The 21,617-nt window shown below is 44.9% G+C and overlaps 1 protein-coding gene across 1 annotated transcript in view; it reads right to left on the bottom strand.

The window, feature by feature from the left end:
- Positions 1 to 18,825, bottom strand: part of POU2F3 (POU class 2 homeobox 3) — a 114,964-nt gene extending 96,139 nt beyond the window's left edge. The window contains exons 1-2 of the mRNA XM_086956787.1: positions 18,699 to 18,825; positions 108 to 173 (exon numbers count right to left, since the gene is read on the bottom strand). Of these exons, the coding sequence (XP_086812913.1) occupies positions 108 to 173; positions 18,699 to 18,726 (94 nt within the window). The 5' untranslated portion in view covers positions 18,727 to 18,825. The remainder of the gene's footprint in view (positions 1 to 107; positions 174 to 18,698) is intronic.
- Between the last annotated feature and the right edge of the window lie 2,792 nt (positions 18,826 to 21,617).

The raw sequence follows: 21,617 nt of genomic DNA, 5'->3' as shown, positions 1-21,617 counted from the left end.
AGTGGAAGCTACATTGACTAATAAAAACGAGAGAGAGAGAGAGAGGGCGGTGGCCTTATCACGGGCCCTCTCCCAAGCCAGGGCTGCAAACGCAGTCGCTGTCTTACCTGGCTCTGCCTGCTCGGGTCTGTGTCCGGGCTCTGTGGAGTCGGCCTCTCGGCTCATCTTAATATCTGAAAAAGAAAAAAGTGATTTTAATACCAGTTTGCAGCTTCAGGGAACAGGAGGAAGCGCAGTGCAGGCTTCACGAGGCTGGCAAATGACGTTTGCATGAGTCTACCCATCAGGCATTCAAATTTCAGAGCACACAGTATTACCATATGTACACGTAGGACAGCCTCGTGCCAGGCTATGCCCCTCCCCCTTGTCGCATACTCCTTTAGGAAGGAGCTTCACCCCTTACACGTAGTCCACGACCAGTAGCCACTCTTATGTCAAAATAAAAATTACAAAATCAGTGTCCACACAGATTTTTATCAATGAGCGGAGGGTTTCCCCTATGACTCTGGGAGAAGGGGACAAACCATGAACAGGCAGGAACTTCTCTCCAGGGAAAGAATAAAGCAACATATTTTAATGGCAACCGATGAATTAACGCCTAAATCTATTTGCACATATTTAGGGATTTTAAAAGGACAAACATATAATAGGAGGAACTCAGTGACTGTTGCCATCAACAATCTAGGTTTCACATAAAAATCCTTTTGTTGATATTTTCCAAAAAAAGGGAAACGTTTTCCATGCCTTAGGGATAGAAAACTGGTTTGGTCATTTAAGACTGAAATTAAAATGTTGTCTGGAAGAGAATCTTTTTTGCAGTCCTAATGTGTCTGCTGTAACACTTTTGGAGATTAAAGTTAATTGATTATTTCAGATTCCTTAACAGGAAAATGCCTCCTAAATGTGTTGATGCGTTTCCGCCTATAAATATATTTGCAAAGGCCTCCTCAGGACATCAAGCAAAGACATATGCATGGGTGAAGTACTTTGCAAGGTAGGTAATTTGTCCTGAGGTTCAATTAAATGCACTCCTTTCAATTCAATTTGTGTTCGAATCTGTGATCCTGGTTACTAGGTGTTGATATTTATGCATATTTCCATATTTGTTCTTTAATATCACGAAATATGTATATAGACATTTACGCACTGGCACCTGTGATTAACAGATTACCTTTAAATATATTGCTTTATTCTTTCCCTGAATTTCCATTATATTCTTTGTATAGAGGGTGCAAGGCTGGGAATCAAACCAGTAATATCCAACTGACATCCAAGTATCTCACAGTGACATCCAAGTCGCAGGGACGTAATGCATGCTCCTGCGATGTGGCCCTCAGTTCAACCTAAGCCTTGTGAATATCTGTAAGCTATGGGAGACTCAGAGACCACTCTTCCCATTCTGCTAAGGGAGCTCGTAATTTTGTGGACGGAGCGTTGAAACTTTTTAGACACTCACCCCCAGTCACAGATCTGGGTTCAGTCCATCAACGTCGTTCTTTAGCTCACTCAGTTCAGACCCAGCTATATGCAAATCAGTCTGATCGTGTGCCTCATGGGAAGAGTCCAGCCGAACTGTCAAGCCAGGTCTTCCCTGGAACGGAAACAAGCCTCCTGGGACCGGTTTCGGGGTAACACCCTTCATCAGCCAGGCTAGCTTGAATCCAGTGGCAAAGTGAGCAAGGGACCCACGTCTGGGCATACCCTGCCAACTTAGGGCGAAAAAGGCGATACAAAAGGGGATGATGGACGGAGCGTTTGAGCAAATCAAACACTCACCCCCAGTCAACTGATCTGGGTTTAATCCATCACCATTATTTAGCTGACTCTGCACCCCAGTTCAGACATGGCCATATGCAAATCAGTCTGACCCTGTGCCTCATGGAAACAGTCTAGCCCGAACTGCCAAGCCATGCCTTCCCTGGACCGGATTCAAGCTTCCTAGGACCGGTTTCTGGCATTACAGCCGTCTTCGGCCAGGCTTGCTTGAATCCAGTGTTAAAGTGAACAAGGAACCCACGTCTGGGCATACCCTGCCAACAGACGCATTTAATTTATGGCTTTCTGTCCTGTGCTGTTCCCAGTTTCACCACTTTACACTGCCAACCTGTGGGCAGCTCCACACACTGCCAACCATTGGAAGCTCCCCTCCCCCTAATAATTTCAACAGACTCTTACCCTCACGGCACCTACCAGTGCCACTGTGCCAGCCCCCTGGCTCTGACTGACCCCAGTCTAGCTGCTGGCACTTCCCGTCTGTGCGGGGGTCGTCAAAATTCCCACACGTGCCTTCCAGATAGTGAAAAGCGCTGAGCTGCTCCGTTCAAATAGAGTTGTTTTGTGTTTGTGTGCACACGGTTAGGTGTTCTCCTCGCGTGCATGCACACTCACTCACACGGCGTTTTTTCTCATCGTGCACGCAGTTCTCCTCAGCCCCTCTCTCTCCCACCCACCCAACTGTTTCTCTCTTATTCAAGAACAAACACACTTCGTCTGTATGTACACCTCACTTCACACATCTGGCTCCCTTTTATGCATGGGTTTCTTATGTGCATGCCCAATTAGAATTGATTTTTGCAAGCATACACAGACCTATCCAATGTCCCTTTCTATGCCTTATACGCACACAACTACATTACGTTGCACGCTGTGTTTCCTTGTACAATCAGACGTACACGCGTGCGGCTCTTTAACCAAGAGCAACAACGTATTTAGTGCTGGTTTGTGTACACGCAAACAAGCCCCCTTTCTCTTTGGCACTGTCGGGGCTTATGCACACCCTGCGGCGCATGTCATGAGCTTTTGCGTGCACACGCAAGTGGGGTTAGTTTGTGTGCACGCCCGCATATTTGGTACTTCTGTTGGCCCACGGCCCTGCTCCTGTGTACGCACACTCACGCCCTTGGTCCGCCGGCCTCTCTTCACGCATCTCCCAGCCACTGTAAGCTTCACGCACCAATATCCCGCCCGGGGTTGGCCGCTCCATCCGACGACCCCAGATAAGCGCCCTGTAAACAGAGCTGTCATATTTATATTCAAATAATCTCACCCCCTGTCCCGGCCAGAAGCAGCATTTAAACTATTCCCAGACAGGGAAAGCAAACACACGCGGGGATGCTTTGCATGCGCCTCAGGCGACCAATCCGAGTCCGGCTGAGCACCTGCTTTGCATCAAGAATTGCGTGCTCGGCTGCAAGGGAGGGAAGGTTAACCTTACAGGTGCACAGGCTGGGGGACGGGGAAAGAGGGGACTGCCACCCTTTTCCTTGTGTCCCAACCGACTCCAAATCTACCTCCCCCCGTTGCAGTTACCAAATAAGTTCAGCTCACTTTCCAGGGTTTTCATCTAATAAACAGGTGCATTCTGGGCCATGTGGCCATGGTTATTTTGAACTGAAGTAATACACCCGAAGACAATAATATGTAGAAAATAAGAGGAATAGGGCTTGAAAAGTTGTGTCCTGGTGGTATGTGAATCATCTGGCAGCACTTACCACTAGGCACCTGTCAAATCCTTGACTGTTGGGTAACCAGATGGCTCTATTTGACTGGGACACCCCTTGCTCATTCCTGGACTTTGATTTTACATATCAATGCTATCTGGGTGTTGAGCCAATCAGAGCACAGACAATGAACTACAACTCCCAGAATGCTCTGTTATGTAAAAGCGAAATCTGGGACTGGAATCACGGTGTCCCGGTGACATGGAGTCATCAGATCACGCTTCCGGAATACCATGCAAAATTACGAGCTTGGGAAAGTGGTACCTGAGGGTCATTTAGTAACTGTAAATTCAAATATCTACGTATATGTTAGATAACTGCATGTTACTGGCCGCAGCATTGCTCAGCGTAGGCTTTCCTATTTACAAGCCACTTAGGGGCAGATTTATGAGTTCTGGCGCATCTCTGCAAATCAGCAGGGATGCGCCAGAACTGATGCGTCACGCAATTCCCTCCTTGCGGCACCACAGATGCGCCGCATTTACAATGCGGCGCACCATGGTGCAAGGAAGGGCAGATGCGTGCCGCATCTTGTGGTGTACGGGCGGCGCATTGCTGGAGTAGTGTCGCAAGTGCGTCGCAACTCCTGCAATATACAGAGGCCACCCATACATAACGTGTAGATTTCACTGCGTCAGTTTTACGGGGCTTTCCTACGAGGAAACGCCCACCCTGCGACAGAACGCCCACATGAAACCTGACGCAGGTTCCATGTGGCGCAGGGCTTTACAACGTGATGCATCTGCCTAGATGCGCCACGTTGTAAATAGGTCGCAGGGATGCGCCACGTTTCCGCGCCGTTGCGTCACGCAACGGCGGCGTAAACGTGGCACATGTCCGACATAAATCTGCCCCATTATATTTTCCAGGACTATTCTATAAAGGTCAGCAAGGCCTGATCCATGCCACATTTTCAATATACCATCAGGTGTGTAGATGACTCATTTGAATGCATTGTATGTAAAAAAAAAAATCCCATGTGGTTATCCGGAAAAGCCAGTCAGACCATCCCTGGCACCACTGCTTCACCCCAATTGGTGAAGCAACTCAAAGCGAGAGTCTTTTTGTGCTGTTAAATGAACATGTTGTCAGAAGTGACATAATATCATATGGTAAACCCACACACCCACTTGCACAAGTCGGGCGGCCTTAGGCATGTGCAAGCTGTGCACCTGCACAGAGACTCCAAACCCCAGGGGCCGCCACACCGATATATATCCTTAATATAATAATCCTCTGAGGATGGATACATATTTGCGTGGCAGCCCCTGGCATGGATTTGGCGGCCTCCGGCTCTGTTCCGCTTCCAAACACCCTGACCCTCCCCCATCTTCACTGGCCTCCGCGCCTGCGTTCCTCCGGGGGCCCCCTACCTACGCTCCCTGCCCAGGTCCGCCTTGAGCCTAGAGCCGCCCCTGCACAAGTGAAAACCACCACACCGACCAGTCAAGACCCACCAGAATGACCCTCTTATGACAGCACGTTGATTTTGCTAGTCCCTTCCCCTCATACACACTCACTTCCTGGGGTGTAAACTGTGTGCAATGGGGGATGGGCAGGTCTCAGGAGCTGCCCTTCTCTCAGGGTCTCTGCTTCTGAGCAGCAGCAATCTAACATATGAACATTCATGATACTACTTCCAACTCACCACCTTACCCAGGCAATCCATGGTCCTAGCAAAGGAACAGCAACTATTCCATCGTAATGCCCAGCAGTTTTAGCAGCCCATTAAAAAATATGTTTTGGGTTTAACACCAGAATGCACAGGGAATCATCGTGGTGGGCAATCTACTCGCACATGACATGGGACATCCTTAAGGTCACCAGTGTCACTAAGGACGCAATGGTCCACTCATTAGCTTTTCTTTAACATATGATTGCTTTCGGGCCTGTTAAGTCAATTTCCCCCACTAAAGTGCAACAGAACTACAAGTTCCTTCCAACATACATTAGGACTGGCTCACTGCAACCTTGGTGACAAGGAGTACGTTGGTTGTCTTCAGCACCCAGTTCATTCTGCCTGCCAGCATCCATGGACCACTTACATGACCTAACCGCCAGAATGCCATCCTAACAGATCACAACACACAGGGGTGACAGATGACTCTCTTCCACAATCACACAATTAGTTACAGTTCTATTCTTTCAGGAACTCCTTTAATGCATGCTGAGACTTGCAGTCTTGGTTTAGTTAATTGAACCTTTTGAACTATCAGACCTGAAAACAATAATAATCAAAAAAAGTCATGGACGGAAAATGTTGTGTTCTTGTGCCAAGAAGGCAAATATTGACACTGAGCATCTCTCCCACCCCTTCAGCCTCTGCCACGTGGTACCGCCACCTAACTATTAATTTTGGCATCCAATTTACTAAACGCAAATCAAACAAAATATCAGACAGAATCCACTTCTTCCCAGCCCTACACTTCTTGCCAACATCACTTTACATGCTGATATTGTAGTTTCCCTTTTTGCATTGCATGCATGAACCTACAATTAGAAGCACAAACTACAAGGCCCAGGATGCAAAGTGTTCTTGGCCATGACAGGAGGCGGGACATGGGTTTGGCAACTCTGTTAGCCACTTGTGAATACCCAAGTGGGCAACTGGGTCATGTTGACTGTCTCTTCTCTCAACAATGGTAATATAAAGCACATTATAGAGCGAGGATCTTAATGTGTGTGTTGTATGCCATGCTGCTTTTTTTATGAGCATAACTAGATCTCAAGTATAAATCTATGCAGTGAAATAAAATCACAAGAAGTAGGACCTGTGAGTGTGGCCCAAGTTGTTTTCTTATGGAAAGTAATTCTATAATGGAATCTATCAGTGTTTTTTCTAGTTAGTTATGCTCTGTCTTGGTAATTACAAATTTACCCAGTAATGAATCTGTGAATCTATGTTTATTATTATCATTAATATTATTATTAGTACTTGTAAAAGTAGAAGAGTAGTTGTAGTAGTAGTACTAATGGCACACATGCACCCATTCACATACTTTACGTGAGCCCTCTTCATCCATTGGTCTGTTCAACTGTCATTCGCATTTTACTTTCACCCATCATAGACTATTTGATTAAACAATGGGTTGTCCCACTTAAGCCACATGCTCTCTGTGAAAGCATTTTCCTGATTAGATGTGCGCATCAGATGTGCGCATCCACCTAATAGAAAGTGCACATTAGCGACAGTATTAGTGGGCCTATACTTTTTTCTTTCCATTTTTTATTCTTTTAAGTCATTGTTGAGTGTTTAAACAAATGTCTTCAGCTACACTAGTTTAAAGTGAATAGTACCTTTCTTGCGCCCGTAAGAATCATATTTTGCAATGATGTGCATTCAAACTATGAAGGATTTCTATACCTGTTCTAATACCTGCCTGCTAAGAAGTCCGTGTACAGATCGATTAAAGCTATTCGCTATGGTTATTTTTTAAAGAAACAAATATAGTGGAAGCACATGGCCGTCATGATTAGGTGGTGGGATGTTTTCTTTTTTTCCCCATTGCATTTGTTGAATATGCTTAGAATGTAAAATCAAAAAATAACACTCTCACCAGTTTGCCAAGGCCACACCTATTGGCTTTGATAATGTTTATTTTCACCAAAAGAACAAAGTATGTGAAGTTAAAAAAAAAAAAGTTTTCAAAGTAGTGAGCTGTGCATCATTGCAAAATTGCATTTCTCTAATATAGTCAAGATCTCAAGTTGCCACATTTAAGTTGTGATATGTTCAGCCAGGCAAAGCATTTTAGGTCACATTCCTTTACGTTCTTGTACCTGTCTTTGGATTATTATTTGGGAGCGGTGACTACCCACCTCAAGGAAGAATCACAACCCTTGTCAAGGTGGACCTTCGGAGTCACTAAATTAAATTCTGAGAGCAGAGTTTAACTTAGGACAATATAAAAGTACTTATGCAGTACCAAATCAGTAATAAACTTGGAATACAAACCAATGAAAAAGCCAAACTCTAATTAGAAAAATAGAATAAAATGTAATAAACAAAATGCCACCAAAATGACAAAACTCCCAAAAGGGAAACCAGAGTTAAGGATTTTTAAAGTTTTAAGTAGAAATATCACCAAGGACAGTGAATGGTTGCAGTAGATCGGCATCTAGGTGCAATTTGAGGCAGGCTGACCATAATGGAGCGCATTTGGATACATAAACCAGGTTGTCCTGGTCAAAGATTTAACCTTCTGACTTAGCTCTTTAAGTCCCAATCCACCACAGGAATACACATCTAAGACCACCAGGAACTCAGTGAAGGCACTTAGAGACTCACAGGTGACAGACAGAATGAGTCCAACAGCAAGGTCAAGTGCAGGGTGAGTTGCCACTGGTCAGCTGGGTATTTGCAGTAAACGACTATTGTAGCTTATTGTACCCCTGTAGCTTGAACACACAGTCAGCCTTATGACCCTTGGAGTCCATTTCTTTGTCCTGGGTACAAGAGGGAGCAGGTCTTGTCTTTCAGAGCTCCTCTGAGGTGAAATTCAGCATGTCCAATCCTCTTCTCTTCTTCATCAGGTTAAGGAGTGTTCTGAAGTGGGTACATAGATATTCAACATTCAGAACAATCTAGTGGGTGGGAATGACTCTTGGTGGGAGGGCACACCCTAACATATTTGGTAAAAGTTCTTTGGGCCAACCCTGTTCACTTTGGGCGTTTCAAGATGACAAAAGTCTACAGCCTTGCTAAACATGGGCTCTGAGGGCTGGAGATGTGTTTGGAGAGTGCACTATAGCAATTCCTGTGCCTTCTATCCAACACTAAAATACAGATTAAGGCGGCCATTCTACTCCGAATAAATCCGGAGACAGAAGTCTGGTAGAACAAAAGTAGGGATTTCAAGCAACCTGACTGGATACACAAGAATTGTTTTAGAATCTCGTTTCCCTTCCTTTCAAGTGCGCCCCCAGTTTTGTATTTAAAACCTAGAAACAGAGGTCTGGTGGGACAAAGCAGGTCCTTCAGGAACCAGACAATGGATACACAAGAATTATCTTGGCATGCTATTCTCTGCCATTCAAGTACACTCCAAAGAGTTATATGTCAATCTTGCAGGCCTGTCAAACAGGCTTTGACAGTCAAGAGGGATTTGACAAGTTAATTTAAAAAAGGAATGTCACAGTCCCTAACATGCATATTCTGTAAGGTTCAGAGGAGTCATCTTTATCCATCCCGGTCAGCTTAATTTTTATTCCAGAGAGGCATTTCACACCTTTTTCTATTCTATGCAAAAGCTAATCAGTGGCTGGAAGAAGTTTAAGAGGAAATGCAAGTTAATCTTCAGGGACATAAAGGCATAGAAAAAGTAACTTTCTAAAAGGTACTTTTCCTTATAGTTATTAAAATCTGACTTGCCTATTGAATAGGAATTTTTAATAACTATTAAAAACAGTTGTTTAATAATTTTTCTAGCTAGTCCCATTCTCAAACTACAGCATAAGAATTTTTAATCTGTATTCTAGTTTTCCACATAGGACAGCTAGGCCTGCAACGGCAAAAGTTAGCTTTTGGGTGTTAACATAACATTTATACATGTAATTCTTTTAAATAGCATGCACCCTGCCTTGTGGGTGACAAAGCATACATAGAGGTGACTTATTAATATTAAAAAAGGAGTTTAGGACCTGTCAAATGGGTTTACTTTGACAGGTCAAATTGCAACGTTTAAACTGCTACAGTCAGGCTACAACTGTAGGCCTGAAGCCAAGATTGACACTGTTACTGTAGTGGATGATACAAAATGTGCTGCAGTTCACTAGTGACATTTAATTTACAGGCCCAGAATTTATTAGATACAATATACTAGGGACTTATATTTAGTTAAACATAGCAATTAGGAACATGCCAAATCAACCATGTTTAAAGGGGGAGCAGAATCACTTTATCCTGAGTTAGCAAGGTTAAAGTGCATAGAGTTCTAAAGGCATCATAATTATAGGGTTCAGCAAAAGTTGAAAATTACATGGTGACCATGCAGAAAAGACAGATGTCCTATACGGTCGTTTAACATTCATCACAAGAATGTAAAATTGCAAGAACCAAAATTACAAGTGTTATATTAAAATCATGAACTGGCTCAGCATCTTACACATGAACCTGGAACATTAAGATATAAATCAAATGCACAAATACATTTATCCTAATGAACGCTTGGCAAGAATACGTTGTAGCCCAATAGTAGGGTAACAAGTACTACAATTCACCAAGGAAAAAAATGACTCATGAAACTACCCAAAAGCCCTTTCAGAACCAAGGGTCAGGACATCTGTTATTCCAGCAGCAAAATAGCAGGTCAGCTACTCCAGGCCCCATTGACACAAGGGGTAGCAAACATTTTAGGATACATTGAGAGAGTTTCTTGATGGAGTATTTTTTAATGCCACTTTTGAGGTTTTCTATATGCCTCATTGTTCTTGGTGTCCTGATGAATGTGCGTGACTATTGTTGCTGAATAGGAGTAGAAACTAGTTGATTGAAGTGTTATAAGTCACCGACAAGACTGGTAGTTTTCAAAGTGATGACCTGTAGATTTTAGCATTGCCATCCCATAAAGGCTGAATAACTTGGTGTTAGTCTTGGAATGAATGACAATTTGTAATATTATAGAAGCCCGAAAATTCTTCTTTGACACATTATAGGCACAGTTTAAAATTTTCTTCACTCTAGATGACACACGGGGACAAAGAAAACATGTGAGGTTCTCCCAATAAACCCCCGATGTACACAATATCACGCTATAAGTACTCTCTTGGGGATACATCCAAAATATTTTTTAGATGATAATTATCCTAAGAGGAAACTGGAGTACATACCAATGTATCATTCCACATTATTTATCATTCCCCTTATTAGCTATGTCTTATTCGCATAACCCATCCATTGCCCATTCCATTGTTCAGGTCGGAAAAAAACTCCTTTAATGCATGAATTATACCGTAAACATATATATTTTATTTGCAAAACAGACCCTGACATGATAAATATAAAACTAATCAGAAATGTGTAACACAAAAATACACCCTTTTTTTCTTAATTCATCATATGATTATATCTTATTTACATAACGTCTTGCACATAAGGGGCCTCCTCTACAAGAAAATGTTGCAGCACAGCGCCGGAAGCGATTTAGCTGCCCCGTGCTGCATGTTGGGATACGTCGTATTAGCAAGAATACGAGTCGTCCCTGTGCTTTTCTCTACGTTGGCGCACAATTGGCTGCCAAGTGCCAGGGCAGAGACCCTTGCGTCATTTCGCAAGGGCGCCTGTGCTGTGGGGGTGATTGCTTTTGTGCAGGAAGAGACACCTTCCAGCAAAAAAACAATAATTAATGGCATTTTCCTCTTTCTACGTGTGCTGCAAAACACAGAGCACATAGAAAGAGGAAATAATGCGGCGAAATAAAAGTATTTGCCCTCATTCGCCATTCCTATGCCTCCCCTGGGGAGGGGTAGGATTCTGACGCATTCCCAGTTTTACAAAATGTTATAAATCTGGGAATGCCTCAAGTTTCATGGATGTTGCATGGGAACATCAACAGCAACACCCATGGAACGCCCCTTTCATGCAGAATAATGTGTGAAAAGGGCCAATTTATACAAGGCCATGAAAAGTCACGAAGGGTGACTTTCCATGGCCTTGTAAATATGGGCAAGTCCATTGTGCTGCTGGTGCGTACTAAAAAAAGTGATGCACCGGCGGTGCAATGGGCTCAATGAGGCCCAAAGTCTTCGAATTTCAATATTGCAAATCAAGACCAGTATTTCTATTCCTTCTTGGTTCAATGGTGTGAAGCTTAGAGAATGGCATGGGAGGTCTGTAACTTCAGAGATGTGACCAATACTATGGGTTTGGCTTCAGATTTACAATTTCTCGTAAGTCTAGCGCAGTGTCAAAAAGCAATGGATGTTGCTGGAAACGCCACCAGCAACAACTATTGCACACCCGTTTAATGCAGAAAACGGTGTTAAAGGGAACAATATTTAAGAGGCAGCATTAAACAAGAAAAGGGCTTTGTGCTACCTCGTAAATATGGAGCAGGCACAAAAAGTGACGTTCCGGTCGTGCAAGGGGCCTCATTATGAGGCCCTTAGCATGTTGTTCAAACTTGCACTTCAGACGCCTATCTGTAATTGTGCAATGTATGTTGCAAAGTATTCGCTGCAACTCTACTTCATGCACGGGCATGTGCATGTGCGTGTGTGACAGCCATATTACTACCGTCCATGCCATGCCTCTTCTGTATGAAGGACGCTTGTACGTATAATGACTTCCATTTAACTCCTAGTTCGGTGAGAACTGTAGATCACGGTGGAACATCCATGCTCTGTCTGTCACACCTGAGTGTGTGTGTGAGTGTGTAACTAAAAAAGAAAGAGCTTCTGCCCAAGATATGTTTATTGTGTTCGAAAACAGAGGGTTTGTTAAAAAGGGTTGAGTGGGCACTCTCGTGGCGCTCTATACAGATTTGTCGTAACTGTAAGTAAATTGAAGCAATGCTTTGCGTTGTTTTGGGCTCAGTGCGTGCCTAGGTGAAACTGTAGTAAAGTACTCTGAAGTTTTCAGTTCTGATACTTGTACTATAAAGGTTTAATGTGTCATATGTAAAGTGCTCATAACTTCGGTCTGCATTTCATCTGCCTTCTGTATGTCACTGTTGTATGCGATTGTAAATAGAGGTGTGTGGTACATAACATGTGGTCTGGTGCTTCCAATAGGGTCAACTCATAAACAACAATGGTATTTCAGAAGGTGAACACCTAGCTCACAGGCGAGAACCAGTCTGCAGACTCCCATGGTGTTACTCCCGTGAGGCACTGCCAACCTTTTTTCACCTTTTTTCTACTTGTTAAGTTTGGTCTTTTCACACTAGAGGGTGGGATAGACAATGGGAGAGAGAATTCACAGACCCCACTGATTTTAACACCTTGACTGCTATGGCTTTTCCCCTCCTGTGCTGGGTGACTTTGAATAACATTATTTCATGACGAGCTGAGCTCGTCATGAGCAGCGAAGGGGTTAACGAACTGGTGATCCAGGTCCTTCCTGAACAGACAGTATAAGGATTACCGCTGGTCCGTCACACAAAGTTGGGTGACTGCTTGGAAGGGCCATTGAGCTAAGTGTTCACCTTCTGAACAGGTCCATTGTTGCTTATGATTGTGTGAGTGGGGGCGACCTGTTCTGTACCCCTCTCAGCTCCTTGTTGTATTTTGCTTCCAATGGGGTACCTGTGCCGTGTGTGAGGAAAGCTTGTACTCCTGCTACATTGTATTGTATTTTATTGCAGCAGTTACATAGTGCTTACTACCCGATGTGGGGCGCAGAAGCGCTTACTCACGTGAGTAGCTGCTATAACATGGAGGGTGTGCAGCTGCAGAGGTGTTGCCTTTGTTTTTGATCCTGTGTGGGCAGCGTTTCCATGTTGTGTGTGATCACCACCAACGTGTGGTTAGCATGCTATCAGACTCTGCGCTTAGCAGTGTAGTGGATAAAGAAGTGTGTAGATTCTTTGGACCTGCAGAGGTGGACTAAATTGAAACTCCTCCATTGACCAGCGGCATGTGGCAGATCTCTCTAGTCATTCTGCGTCAATTCAGTGGGTGATGGGTGGGTTAATGCCGTGGACTGGTATGTCACTGGGCCATGAATAGGACCTTTTATTGTCTTATGTGAGCGTAAGAGTGTCAGGCCGCATAAGGGAATTACCATGCAGCCTCTGTGCACTACAATCAACTGCTCAGCCACTGAGTGTTATGGTATTAGTATTATTGTGGATTCTATACTGTATTGTACTGCAGTTGCATTTATACAGCACTTACTCCCCGCAATTAAGCATTTTAGAGGTTTGCAGTAGACACCACTCTGCTCCCGAGCCTAGGGTTAGTGGTGTTTTTTCTGGTTATTGTTGGTTATTGGGATTAGTCTTGCACTCTTAAGGAAACCGCGCCATGTATTTATTCCCGTTTCCATCCGGTTCTGTACCGGTTCTCTTCAAGAAAACCTTTGACTTCTGCTGCTTTGGTTTTGTGCATTTGCATAGGTTCCATTTATAAAGCATGTTCTATAAGTATTCTATGTTTGAATTGTTTAACAAAACATTTTACCGCAGATGTCTAATAAGCCAAGCAGAGAGAGACATACAGAGCATGAGAAAGTGTGAATGCATATCTGTGGGCCAGCCTCATATTATTACTTGCCAGTGGGTGTTAAAAGCACATACTGCCATGTCTGTGACATATTTGTGGTGTGCGAAAGAAGGTTACGTATCTCGTATCCTTTAAATGGTGTGTACTATGGAAGCTTTCACTGCTGCATCAAACTCTCTACCTCTTACATGTCTTAAGGAAGCTTTCACCATCAGTGCTGTGCTGCAATGTGTGTGAGTAGTATTGTTGTGAAGTTACTGTCCATGATGTGCCTCTTGTGTGTGAATAATTCTTATTGCAAATGTGAAGATTGTATTTATTTTGTGCTTTTATGGCCTTTTCTTAGGACGAATGAAGTTCTTTTAGAATTTTGTGTGTGAGGGAAGCGTGCACTTCTGTGTCCATGCTCTGCCTGGTGTGTCTGAGGTAGCTTTCACTACTTTACTTTTTTTCTCAAGATGTGCCCATGAGGGAAGAGTGCTGCCTCTTCTACACGTGTGTGTGTGTGTGTGTGTGTGTGTGTGTGTGTGTGTGTGTGTGTGTGTGTGTGTGTGTGTGTGTGTGTGTGTGTGTGTGTGTGTGTGTGTGTGTGTGTGTGTGTGTGTGTGTGTGTGTGTGTGTGTGTGTGTGTGTGTGTGTGTGTGTGTGTGTGTGTGTGTGTGTGTGTGTGTGTGTGTGTGTGTGTGTGTGTGTGTGTGTGTGTGTGTGTGTGTGTGTGTGTGTGTGTGTGTGTGTGTGTGTGTGTGTGTGTGTGTGTGTGTGTGTGTGTGTGTGTGTGTGTGTGTGTGTGTGTGTGTGTGTGTGTGTGTGTGTGTGTGTGTGTGTGTATTTTTGTGTTTTGGGGGAAGGGGAGTATGCATTTCTTTACGTAGTTTTATAGAGCGCGAACTTGACCCGAATCGGGTATCATAGCGCTTTACAAAGTACCAGTTAGGCTACATGAGGACACACATTCACTTTTGTTAGGCACGGGAGATTAAGTGATTTGCCCAGAATCACAGGATATTCAGCGTCATTGCCGAGACTCGAACCCAGTTCCCCAGATTGGAGGCCGACCGCCCTAAAACTCCTCCCCCCATTGTATTCTATTTCCACTGTGTCTGCCATGGAAGCTTTCACTTTTGATGCATGTGTTGTACACGTTCTGCCTTTGAAAGAGGCTTTTACTTCCGCTGCCTCTGTGTGAGGAAAGTGACTGCCTGTGCTTTACCTACTCAGTGAGTGAATTCTGCATTTCTGCTGCCTATGCGTCTGTGAGAAATCATATATACTGCTTTATATGTGTGGGAGCTTATCAGTGTTGACCTGGACTGTCAGACACTACCAGATGGCTGGCTTGAAAGGGTTTGTGTATGATGACTTTTTGGCCCACAAGGCCATGAAAGGGCCAAAAAACAGGCCAATTCCAACAGATCCATCTGGTACTGCAAGAGTGTCTTACAGGCTCGACCAATCCTTAAGCTGACGCCAAGCTGTGCATGTTCTGTGTGTGAAGGAAACTTGCAAAGCTTGAGCACAACTGGGGAGCATGCAACCCGGATGAGTCAAGCTCACATTGCTTCTGTCTTTTGCTGCTACATGATAGGGTGAGCAGACGTCCTGGATTTACCCGTACATTCCCGGTTTTCAGAGGTCTATACCGGTGTCCCAACGCTATTCACAGCTTTAAATTCCTGTCCCAGTTTTTATGTCGAGGTTTAAGCGATGCTGAGTAGCAGTGCCTTGACGCACTCGCGGGTGAGTAGTCGCACTTTATGAGAATACGGATTGAGTGTTTGATTGATTGAGCATTGAAACTTTGCATTTGCCCTCACTTTTACAGTTGCCTTCAATGTCTGAAACAACTTCAGTAATTATTTGCTTTATTTCAGGTAATGCATCTGCAGCCTCAGTCTTACTCCCAGAGGAGAGAAAAAGCTGCCATAGCTTATACTTTAAAAATTAAGTCTTCTAGTGAATTAAGACTTAAAATGTATGCGAACCTGAACCTTCAGTACGAGTCTATTCTGGCCAATGTGATGCCGGAGGTGCCAGATTCACAATGCTTATCAAGGTACTAAGTGGAGAGAATGTGGATGCGGATGAGAGGATGTGGCCTAATGGTTAGGACAGTTGACCTCGAATCTGGGGAACCAAGTTCGAGTTTCGGCAATAACGCTCAACATCCTGTGATTCTGGGCAAATCACTTAATTTCCCTGTGCCTAACAAAAAAAAAAAAATGTATCCGTCTGTTAGCAACTGATGCTCATGTAAAGCGCTCTGCTGCCGTCAGGTCGAGTTTGCGCTTTATAAAACTCAGAAAATAACAAAAAAACTAAAGAATGTATTCCACAGTTAAAATTATCTTAAATCTATGTGTTCTGGTGCATCTGAAAAAGTAGCAGAGCTTTAGTCTGGAAAAACGTTTTGAACTGTAACCTGCAGAACAGTTTTCAGAGTGTTTAAAGGTCACTGCCACTGCACTCACTCTGCACACACTCACTCTCTATTATATGCCCATTCCATTTTCATTGCCCACCCCCCCAAGTCCTACTTCTATCTTCTATGTTCAGCCTATCCCAGTTTTTAGGTTGTGCCTGCCGACATATACTGTCGCTGCAATGCGTATTGTGTCCTATAAGAGACTTGGAGCCCGTGTATTGCTTATCATTTGTTGACTTCAGTGTCACTCTTATTTGCTGCCTCCTAATCGGTCAGTGTTTGACGATGTCACTTCCTTTCCTTTGGAGCATGGACCAATTACTGATTGATTTACTTTGATTAGTGTACACCTGCTGTCTACCCACTGCTCGCTGTGATTCATGTACTATTTTTTTATGCTTCCCATTGATGTTGTTTCTTTCACGCTCACCAGCCCTGTTGCTCATCCCCTCCCATCTACCACCAGCTGTCCATGTTGCTTCTTCACCTCCCACCCTCCACTTTTGCCTGTGTTGCTTCTTAACTCTTGTCTGTGTTGCTTCGTTCCTTCCACCCTCCTGTTGTCCATGTTACTTCTTCACTCCTCCCACCCTCCTGTTTCTGAAGAAAAAACAAAGCGCTAGGAAGATGATGCATCCTATATATTTTTTTTACCATTCACATCATCCCTCCAGTTGTCAGTGCTGCCAAACCCCTCCCATCTCACGTTGTCAGTGCTGCCCACCTGCCATAAGAAGAAAAAACGCCATGTGACGGCCACTGCTGGACATGTCATAGCACCTTTCTTTTCTAACTTTCCTTTTTTCCAGCTTTACTTTTAGCCATGCTGCTGTACAACATGGCTAAAAGGTATTGGCAAAGCCAATAGCTTTTGCATATACACACTCGATTGGCTTTGCCAATGCTTTTTTTCTTTTGAAACTCTTGTCATCATACTAGATGAGCAATTGTTCTTTAAGCACAGGCTGCCTGCTCCCTGTGCAGTGCATGTTTTCAGTGTGCGGGCTCTACATGCGCGCTGTCTGCGAGACGCTTGCACATGCGCTCCATGCCATGTGCTGTTTTTTTCTTACTATTGTGTGTGCGCTCGTCCGTGCGCACACGAGGGGTGTTTCTGCTTTACTTGTGACTGCTTTCTTTGTCCTAGTGCAGGTTACATTGTTCCTGCCTGCGCTCTTCTTGCTGCTCTCTGACGCTTGTACTTTCCCCTCCTCTCGCACTTCTCTTTCCAGGGCGATCCTTGCTATGTGTGTGACGCTTGCACCGGACTGAGTGTGTATCGAAATTCGTGCCTTTGACTTCTGGCTAGCCACAGTCACGAAGTTCGTGAGATTTTGGGCCAGCCAATGTTTCCCCCACCAACTAGGAACACGGTGACCCGGGAGCTCGAAAAATAGCACGCACTTCGCGTTAATCAAAATACGAGAGACAAAAGAGGGATTGAAAGTAATCCGCTCTCTTTACTCTCCCCTCCGCTTTTGGTTTATTGACCTGGCAAAGTGGGGGATCGGCTTCACTACACTTTCACTGAAAGAGCTCCTGGGATTCTTGCCCAATTGCGCCCATTGCTTTGCTGACACTTAAAACCTTCCTGAAATTACCAATGTTTCCCCCACCCCTCCCTGTCTCACAGTTGATGTTAGTGCTTAGAAGCATCTGTGAGTTGGGCACAATCATATTGGCATAACGCATGCAACGGGAGCATGGCAGGCAGATGTTGCAAGTGGGCTGATGAGGCTGGCGCGCTGATTGCTCAACGCGTTCCCAGAACAGGAATTGTGCAAGGAGATGGGCGAAGCTGGCACAGGAGATGCCCAAGGCGAGCGGTGAGGTGCTTGTGATATTCGTGCCAGTGGGTCAGTGCATTTATCTGACAGAGAGGTAGGAAGACCCAGCGAGGCCGGCACCCCCCGGCGTGTGGCTGTGGAGACGCACCTAGCGTTCCGTGAGCAGGGGCGGCCTGTGAAGCTGGCACGCACGCTGGGCGTGCGAGCCTGACGCACTGTTTACGGGGGTGAGGGCAGTGGGTGAGTTTGGGACAGTTACCAGTGTCAGAGAGGCAGACACGCACGCTGGGCGTGCGAGCCTGACGCACTGTTTACGGGGGTGAGGGCAGTGGGTGAGTTTGGGACAGTTACCAGTGTCAGAGAGGCAGACACGCACTTGACACACCCGTGATGCACTTTTAAAATGTGTGTGCGCACCGGATTAGTAGCAGAATCTTGAGCACATAGATGTGCAAGATGACGCAGGCCCGTGATGTCATCGGTGCCATTTGCCTAGGGTCGCTGGTAAAGCCGCGCATACACTAGCGTAGATGCCAGCACACTTAACGCCACGTGGGTTGGTCCTAGACTTGTTGTGCACCATCAGTGTGCACAACCCCAGTTGTAGTTTCGTAGCTCATGGTCGATTGGCACGTACTGACGTCATAGAGGAAAGCCACACGAGTGCACACTTGATGTCACTAAAGCATTGTCAAATAGTGTGTGTGCAACATCAGTGGTAGTAGTTGAGAGATACACTGCCTCATCTCAGTTCTTCTCTCACCATAAGATCTGCTTAGGGGGTGAAAGCGCTTTGCCCTCCACCTCGCGGCGCTTCCAGCCTCTTACCTGAGAGCGCAGACTCTAGATTCACCATCCTCCAAGCAAGCTGCCCACGAGCTGTCCCACAGCACCTGCCCACTGCCACTGCCCCGCTCCTCGGCTCTGCAGGTGAGCCTGGGCGTGGAAGAGGCCTCTGTGCGCCGCCCCACCTTTGGCTGCCGGCCTATGCAAAGCGAGCATTTGCATACAACGACTCTCCTGCTGGCTCCAAGGCTGCTGCAGCCTCTCTGGGAGTAGGAAAGCGATAAAGAGCACAGTAATCCACCTGTACTGCCACCCTTACCCCCCTAAACAGCCACCGGCCCCCCAGTGTCCAGAGGCGCCCATGTACACTCCGCCTGCCAGAGCCGAAATCCCCGAAATTTCCCACAGGAGAAGGGAGACGCGGCGCAGTCTGATTGCCGAGAATCAGCAAGCCATAGATATCCTGGTGCGCCAGAGACCTGTTGAATCCTGCCCGCTCTACCCTACCCGACTGTCCCGACACCCCCCGCGGCACTTGGATGTGCTCCTCAGGAACACCGCATCCCTTGCCTTGGGAAGAAGGCCGCCTGCCATCGGAAGTGCAGCTTGTGCCCTCAGCCTTCCCTAATTACAACCAAACCACGCCTACGCCTTCCCAAAATCCAAACCTGAATACTCCTGGTCGAAACATTAAACCGCACGCTGATGCTAACACTTTGCCCATCTGTAACCCTAAGCTATATCCTGGGCTACTTGAATTATTTGGTTATGCGACGGCGGTATTTTCCGCATAATTATGGATTCGCTGCATTTATCACTTAATATATCATCTGCTGCCAAATTATGCAGGTTGTAACCGAAACAATTGTTTCTGGTTGAATCGCGTCAAAAGTTATTAAAAACGTGGAGACGTGTTCCGGCGCAGTGGAAGGACTTTGGCAAAGGGTGATTGGTCACCTGCCAGTCGTTTATTATGGTATTTGGTTGTTAAACTGGTACTAAAGAGGTACAATCTTTGCCCAGGCTTTATTACCAGGCATACAAAACACATCATAAGTGAAGCAATACTAACACAAAAGGTGCCAGATTCTGCCGCATAATTTGCCTTTTCTTGCCGCTTAATTTATTGAACCCTGCCACAAAATTTGGTCCTCCCCTGTCACATAATTCCAGTGGCCCTGGCTGTGTTTAAAATCTGCACACTAACTCTTATTATAACTCTAAACATCTTTTCAATTAATGTCACTTTGATACAGTCTAAGACCTCAAAAAGCACATTATATCAAAGATCTTTATTTTTATTCTTCAATAAGACCTAAAAACGGTCGTCAAATTCGCATGTCTTCATTTTGGATTGCACGTTATTGTATTTTTTATGATGGTTTATTTCCACATAATCAACGGAGGCAAAACTAGAGGCATGGACTTGGGGATATGTATGTGCCCTATTGCAGTTTTTCAGGATTGAATGTAAAATAAAGACAAAGGGGCAGTGGCAGATGCTGGAGTTTCCTATGAGCAGGCATGTTAGAGGGTTTTGCAGGGCCCAGTTTAACAAAATGAAGAAGGGCCCGTCTTGGGAGAAGGTCCTTGTCCAAGGTTTAAACAAGCACTGGCAAAGCTACTATCTCAAGACATTGGCAAACTGATGCAATGACTTTTTTTTGCAAGTATATGCCATAAAAAAGAAAATGGAAAATGCTGCTACTTAAATGTGACTGCTACATGTGTGCAATAAAATGTTTAAGTGAAAAAAATAACCATTGCATATCATTTTATCATGCCAGAATCTATGTCTCCTAATAGGCAATCAGGGCGCAAGTCCTTAAAAAAACATAAGTGGGGTACTAACCAAGTTAGGCAGTATGCAAGTGACATAATGATGAATGACATCACATTGCGACATAACGGCATAATAGGAAGTGACATCAGATCTTAATACATCATACAGATGTTTCACAGGTCTATCATGAGTACATTTGATCGCAATATGAGATTTAACAAATGAGATTTTGCATCAGGGTTGTGCCAAAATGGTGACAAAACCCGACACAAAATGTGAGCCTCATTTATAATAATAAACAAAAACTCTGACACAAAGTAGTTGTCAACAAGCAGAAACGTAATATTACATCTATTCAGCCTAATTGATTGCAAAGTCTGCATTTTAAAATATTTCAAGGGGTTAAGGCGTCTACTGCAGAGATCTTTGTGTGCCCAGTAAATCCCAGGGAACAATAATAATAGTAAGATAACTTGAGGGTAACACATTGGCTGGAGAGAACTGTGCTTACTCTAATCCCAGTTTTGAACCAAATTAGCGTAAAAGGTTAATGGGCCTTCTGCAATGTATGTATGTATGTATAGGCATTTATATAGCGCACTACTTACCCGGAGGGTCCCAAGGCGCTTCGACCACTGCGAAACCCTTCCTGGCTTCCCTGAGAGATGGTCCCTTAATGGGTATCTCCAGGGTGAGACCAGGCATCCCCGGCGGTCTGGTGGGGCCATTAGTGAAGATGAGGCAAGCTAATGCCCAGAGTTGCCGAGTGTGATCGCTGATCAGAGTGGGCACCGAGGCGAGAGAATTATCGAGTCCGCTGACCCTGGTCCAGAAACCTGCCGCGCCGGGAATCGAACCCTGGTCCCGGGCCGTCCTCTGCTCTCGGGTCTGCCGCCTCTAACCAGTGAGCCACACTACTTGCACATGCACAGCATGTAAACACAGATGACATATTTTCATTTTATGTAGCTAGGTAAGTGAATTTCTCCTTTTAACACAGGGATCCGTTTGTTATTCACAGTTCATAAATTGTATTCCTTCTAACATAACACAGCAAGCTATGAAGGACACGTCGCTCTTACACCTTGTAAACCCCACTGTCTTATGTAACACATCTTGAACATTGAGTTACACACATATGATTCATTGCCAATATATAATGTGTATGTGTGATGTAA

Source organism: Lissotriton vulgaris, chromosome 2_1 (assembly GCF_964263255.1).
Source record: "Lissotriton vulgaris chromosome 2_1, aLisVul1.2, whole genome shotgun sequence".
In the NCBI taxonomy this organism is placed as follows: Eukaryota; Metazoa; Chordata; class Amphibia; order Caudata; family Salamandridae; genus Lissotriton; species Lissotriton vulgaris.
Note: the sequence above shows the minus strand (reverse complement) of the source record. Positions and strands in the feature narration are given on the sequence as shown.